The sequence below is a fragment of the Charadrius vociferus genome, unplaced genomic scaffold (assembly GCF_000708025.1).
Source record: "Charadrius vociferus isolate BGI_N301 unplaced genomic scaffold, ASM70802v2 scaffold661, whole genome shotgun sequence".
NCBI classification, from domain to species: Eukaryota; Metazoa; Chordata; class Aves; order Charadriiformes; family Charadriidae; genus Charadrius; species Charadrius vociferus.
The window spans coordinates 117,099-121,704 of NW_009647002.1; the positions used below are offsets into that span (position 1 = coordinate 117,099).

Sequence of the window (4,606 nt, forward strand, 5' to 3'; positions counted from 1 at the left end):
GCCGGCCGGCGGCGCTGGAGCGGGGCTGGCATGAGCATGCCCGCAGCCAGCGCTGCCCTCTGAGCTGGTGGACGGCTCCTGACCTGCGGCAGAGGGTCCTCCTGCAGCGCTGGGACCTGGGACTCCACGGCAGGGTGCCTGGGCACATGTCCCCCTCGAGGGCAGCGGTCTGACTGCAGGGGCAGCCCAGCCCTGCGGTGCTCCTCGAGCTGGCTCCTCACCACCTCTTCTCTCCTCTTGCCAGGAACAACCGTGTGTCCCCCTTGCGACAACGAGATGAAGTCGGAAGCCATCGTGGAGCACCTGTGTGCCAGCGAGTTTGGTAAGGAGGAGCGCTGGGGGCTCGGGGAGGCTGTGCTGGGGGGCGCAGGGCAGCGCGGCTCCTGTGTGGGCCGGATCCCAGAGCACTGCCTTTCCCTTCCACCCTGGGAGCAGAGCGGCTAGCAGTGTGTCTGGTGTGACCGTCACCCACAGGCCTTCCCCGAGGCCAGGCGAGCGGGCCTCTAGATGTCAGTGTCGGCGCGCGGAGGCGGGTGGCGGGACGTGGGACGTGGGACGCGGGACGGGATGTATCCGGCTCCTGCAGCCGAGCGTGACCAGGGACCGGGGTGGCGAGGTCCCGGCGGCAGTGCCTGTGCTCCTGCATCACCCTGGCCGCAGTGTTGCAGCGTCTCTCCTGCCCTGCATGGAGAAATGCCGCCGGGATGAGGCCCCCAGGCGCAGGATCACCCGCCGAGGCAGCGGTGCTGCGGGCTGCGAGGCGTCGCTGCTGCCCTCGGTCCGGGGATGGGGTAGAAGTGGCAGTGCCTGTTCTTTGGTGATCTTGGGGGGGGTTTGTAACTTAACCCTGATGTTCCCGAGCTCTTGTGTTGCGCGGGTCCCTCCGCGGGGTGCAGTCCTTCAGGAACAGACCGCTCCAGCGTGGGTCCCCTGCGGGGTGACAGGTCCTGCCAGGAGCCTGCTCCAGCGTGGGGTCCCCGCCGTGGGGTCACAGCTTCCTTTGGGCACATCCATCTGCTCTGGCTGGGGTCCTCCATGGGCTGCAGGTGCATATCTGCTCCACCGTGGACCTCCATGGGCTGCAGGGGGACAGCCTGCCTCACCATGGTCTTCACCCCAGGCTGCAGGGGAACCTCTGCTCCAGTGCCTGGAGCACCTTCTCCCCTCCTTCACTGCCCTGGGTGTCTGTGGGGCTGTTTCTCTCACATACTCTCACTTCTCTCTCCGCCTGCAATTACTGTTTGCAATTGCTGTTTGCAATTGCAGGAACGATGTGTAGGATGGACCCTTATTCCAGTTGCAGTCGTGAAGGAGCAAACCAGCTGCCTTCTTCCCCCAGATTGCTTGTACTGCTGGGTTTCTTTTGAGCAAAGTTATGCTTGCTTGTCAAGTCTGGGTGTAAAAACCCAAAGCCAGTCCTTGTGTAGCCAGGGCCAAGCAGTGAGCTTAAAAAATGCAGAGCTACTTGAAAGCTGTGTCCTAAATGTATTATGACTGAGTGAGTGAGTCAGACAATCATAGGTAAACAGAACTTCATTTTAAAATAGCGTATTGCAGGGAAAAATATTAGCTTTCTCAGATCAAACCCAGAATTAACTGGTTTTGACATCCTTGCTGGTGTATGTAACTTTCCCGGAAGGTTATTAAAGGCATATTGAACAAGGTGTGCATTCCTCGGGGATTAGCACTTGAATGTGCCCTGTGCCAGAGCGCGCTATGCAAACCCAAACCTGCTCTGCATGCCGGCGTATTACCCTTTCTGCTGGAAATGAATTCTCAACTCTCCTGCAGATTTGGTATGCCAAAAGTCCTAAGTTCAGCACAGACTTTTTATAACAGGGAAAAGCACCAAGAAGCCCATGTAATAGTTTCCCAGGAATGCGCGTGCCTGTAGCTGGGACCGGTAACAGACGCACCAGTTTGTGGGGGCAGAGGGCTGGGGAGCAGGATGCGCTGGTCACCCGGCTGATGGGCTGAGCGCTCAGAGGCGGCTGAGTTGGACCACCGAGCCCTGCCCTGGGCAGGCAGGATGTGAGATGTAGGAGCAGGCGGGAGATGAGATGTAGGAGCTGCCTCTGCCCCTCTGCATCTGTGGGGAGAGACTGGAGGGATCTTCCCAGCCGGTGGGGAGGAAGCGAGTGGCTCTGGGACCAGCGCAGCTGGTTTGGGGCAGGGGCTGTGTGCCTGGGTCTGCAGTGACGCAGAGGCATCGCCCCAGTCCAGGGGCTCTGGGCTTGGGGACATCTGTCCCGGAGGAGGAGCGAGGGGCACTAGCCGGGTGGCAGCGGCGGCTCCGTTGCCAGCGGGTCACTGCGATGCCTGTTGCCTCCTCGGAGGCGTGTGAGGAGCGCGCTGAGGCGGTGTCCTGCTGGTGGGCAAGTGCTGGGAAGGGAAATAAAAGTTTAACCGTGTGCTTGTCATCAGTCTCTGCTGCTAAACATCCTCCCCGTGCTCTGGGACAGTTACACAACGGGGAGCAGAGGCCACGCCAGAAGTATTCACGGCCTCGGTGGAGTGGCTTGAGACATTAACTTGCTCACAGAGTAAGTTGGTTATTGGGAAATTTTGTGGTGACAGCATTCAGAGGATGGAAATACTTCTTGGCAGGCGGCTCCCTGGGTAAGTCTGCGGCGAGTGGCCAGATATAGTGTTACCAGGCTCTGCGAGAGCAGAGGAGCAGCCAGGAGAGGAGACCTCAGCCTCCGTGCCCATCCCCGGTCAATCCGAAATGTCTGTGAAGGTTTTCACAGGAGCCTTCGGGGTGGTGGGGATCGGTGCCTGTCCCCAGGACAGCTGTGCTGGGTCCCCGCACGGAGCAGGAGGAACGTGAGCCAGCTCGGCAGGCGCAGCTCGCCGGGAAGAGCTCCGCTCTCGGCTGTGTCGGGGAGCTCAGTGGTGTCACCGAGTGCCCTATGCCCACATCCAGGTGACAGCAGCTCGTACGGACAAACATGGCTAGATTTGAACCAGCTCCTGTGAGACCTTGGCATCGCTTTAGTCATAACGTCGGGTATCACAACTGTGTCCTGCACCCACCTGACTTGCCCAGATCCCTGTGTTTCTCCAGCGTTGTATAAAGTGATTTGTTTTCTCTGCTAAAGCAGAGTCTGGTGATATTTCTGACCATTGCAAGGCATTTGGGATCATTCTTTGTTCTGTGGATCAGCACAACTTCAACATGTAACTTTATTTTTTAAACATCAGTTCCTGCTGATGCTGAGGTTACACTCACACCTCCTCCTTCCCACTCCTACTTTCTTTTTCTGTCTCAGAAAGCGGTTTTTCATCTGAAAACGAGATGCCCTCCCTACTGCAGAGAAATCCAAAGGCGGCTGAGCAGGACACAGCTGGCATGTGCTGCATGTGAACCCTCGCTGCCTTCACAGTGGAAAGTCGGTTGTGTCTCAGATACACTTTTTTCCCCTTTTCCTCCCTGTCCCCAGACTCAGCCGCAGTGGGAAGCTCACTTGCTTGGGTTTTTAGTGGTGTAGGTTTCACGCAGCTGCATTTGGTGTCTTCTTCCTTCTGTCACTTTTTCCTCCCATCCAGGAGGGTCCTGTGTGCACGTGGTGCTGCCTCCACACATGCCCAGTCTGTAGCCTGTGGGGAAGCGGGAGCAGGGGGAGCGATGCGGTGCGGGTCTTACCTGTGCCCCGCGAGGGAGCTCCGGGGTGTCCCAGCTGTGGAGAGAAGCCAGTGGAGGAGGCGTTGACCTCAGAAAGTTTCCTCAAAGCACAGTGCGTGGTCCTCGGATCTCTGTTTAGTCTTGGGGGGTTACTGTCATGGGGTGATTTCTCAAGGAGAGCTGTTTATCTGGCACTAAAATACACTCCCGGCCATTCAGACTGAGATTTCTCATGCACGTCCACCAAGGTAAACACCGGCAGCTGACAGGTTACAGATCCTCATCAAAGCCAGACACGTACAGTAAATGTTTAAACTATCGTGTGCTGCACGGGGCAGCTGTTGGTGGGTCCTGCATGGATTCCCGCGGTAACATTACTGTGGGTTTCACTCGTTACACACAAGATGTGAGGAGCACTTTGCCCACTGCTGGTGTGCGGCTGTGCCAGGGTGGGAGGTGGCTGCGTAACAGACCTGGGAGCGATGTCGGTCTCGAGGGCAGTGAAGGAAGAGAGCTGCATCCAGCCGTGAGCACAGGGAGACTGTAAAGAAAAGGGACCTTTCTTCCCTGGGCCAGGAGAGGGCCTTGGACAAGACGCTGGGGCTCGGAGGGGTGCCAGGAGACTGCCAGCCTTGTGCGCTAGTGGGGCTGTGGGTTGGCATTTGTTTGAGCAGTGGTGGCCATGGGCTCCCGGGGGCTGGTCTGAGGTAACTCCGCTCTCCGCTGGGCTGCCGGCGGCATGGTGGCTCCCCCGGGAGCAGGATGGCTCTGGAGCAGCAGCGCGTCTTACCGTCCCCGTGGCGGTGGCCGGGGTTTGCGGTGTGGTACGCAGAGAGGTCCTGTTGCCCCCCTGGCTGCGTGCAAGTGCGGCTGCATGTCCGGGCGCCGGGGCTGGGACGCAGCGGGAGCATTGCCCAGGGCTGGGAGCGGGGCTGCGGCAGCGAGCGCAGGGGGGGCGGGTGAGCGGTTTGGGGACCCTCA

The 4,606-nt window shown here is 59.1% G+C and overlaps 1 protein-coding gene across 1 annotated transcript in view; it reads left to right on the top strand.

Annotated features, from left to right (window-relative positions):
- SFRP1 (secreted frizzled-related protein 1) overlaps positions 1-4,606 on the top strand; it is a 20,064-nt gene that overhangs the window by 9,488 nt on the left and 5,970 nt on the right. Inside the window, exon 4 of the mRNA XM_009895413.1 lies at positions 245-322. Within this exon, the coding sequence (XP_009893715.1) occupies positions 245-322 (78 nt within the window). The remainder of the gene's footprint in view (positions 1-244; positions 323-4,606) is intronic.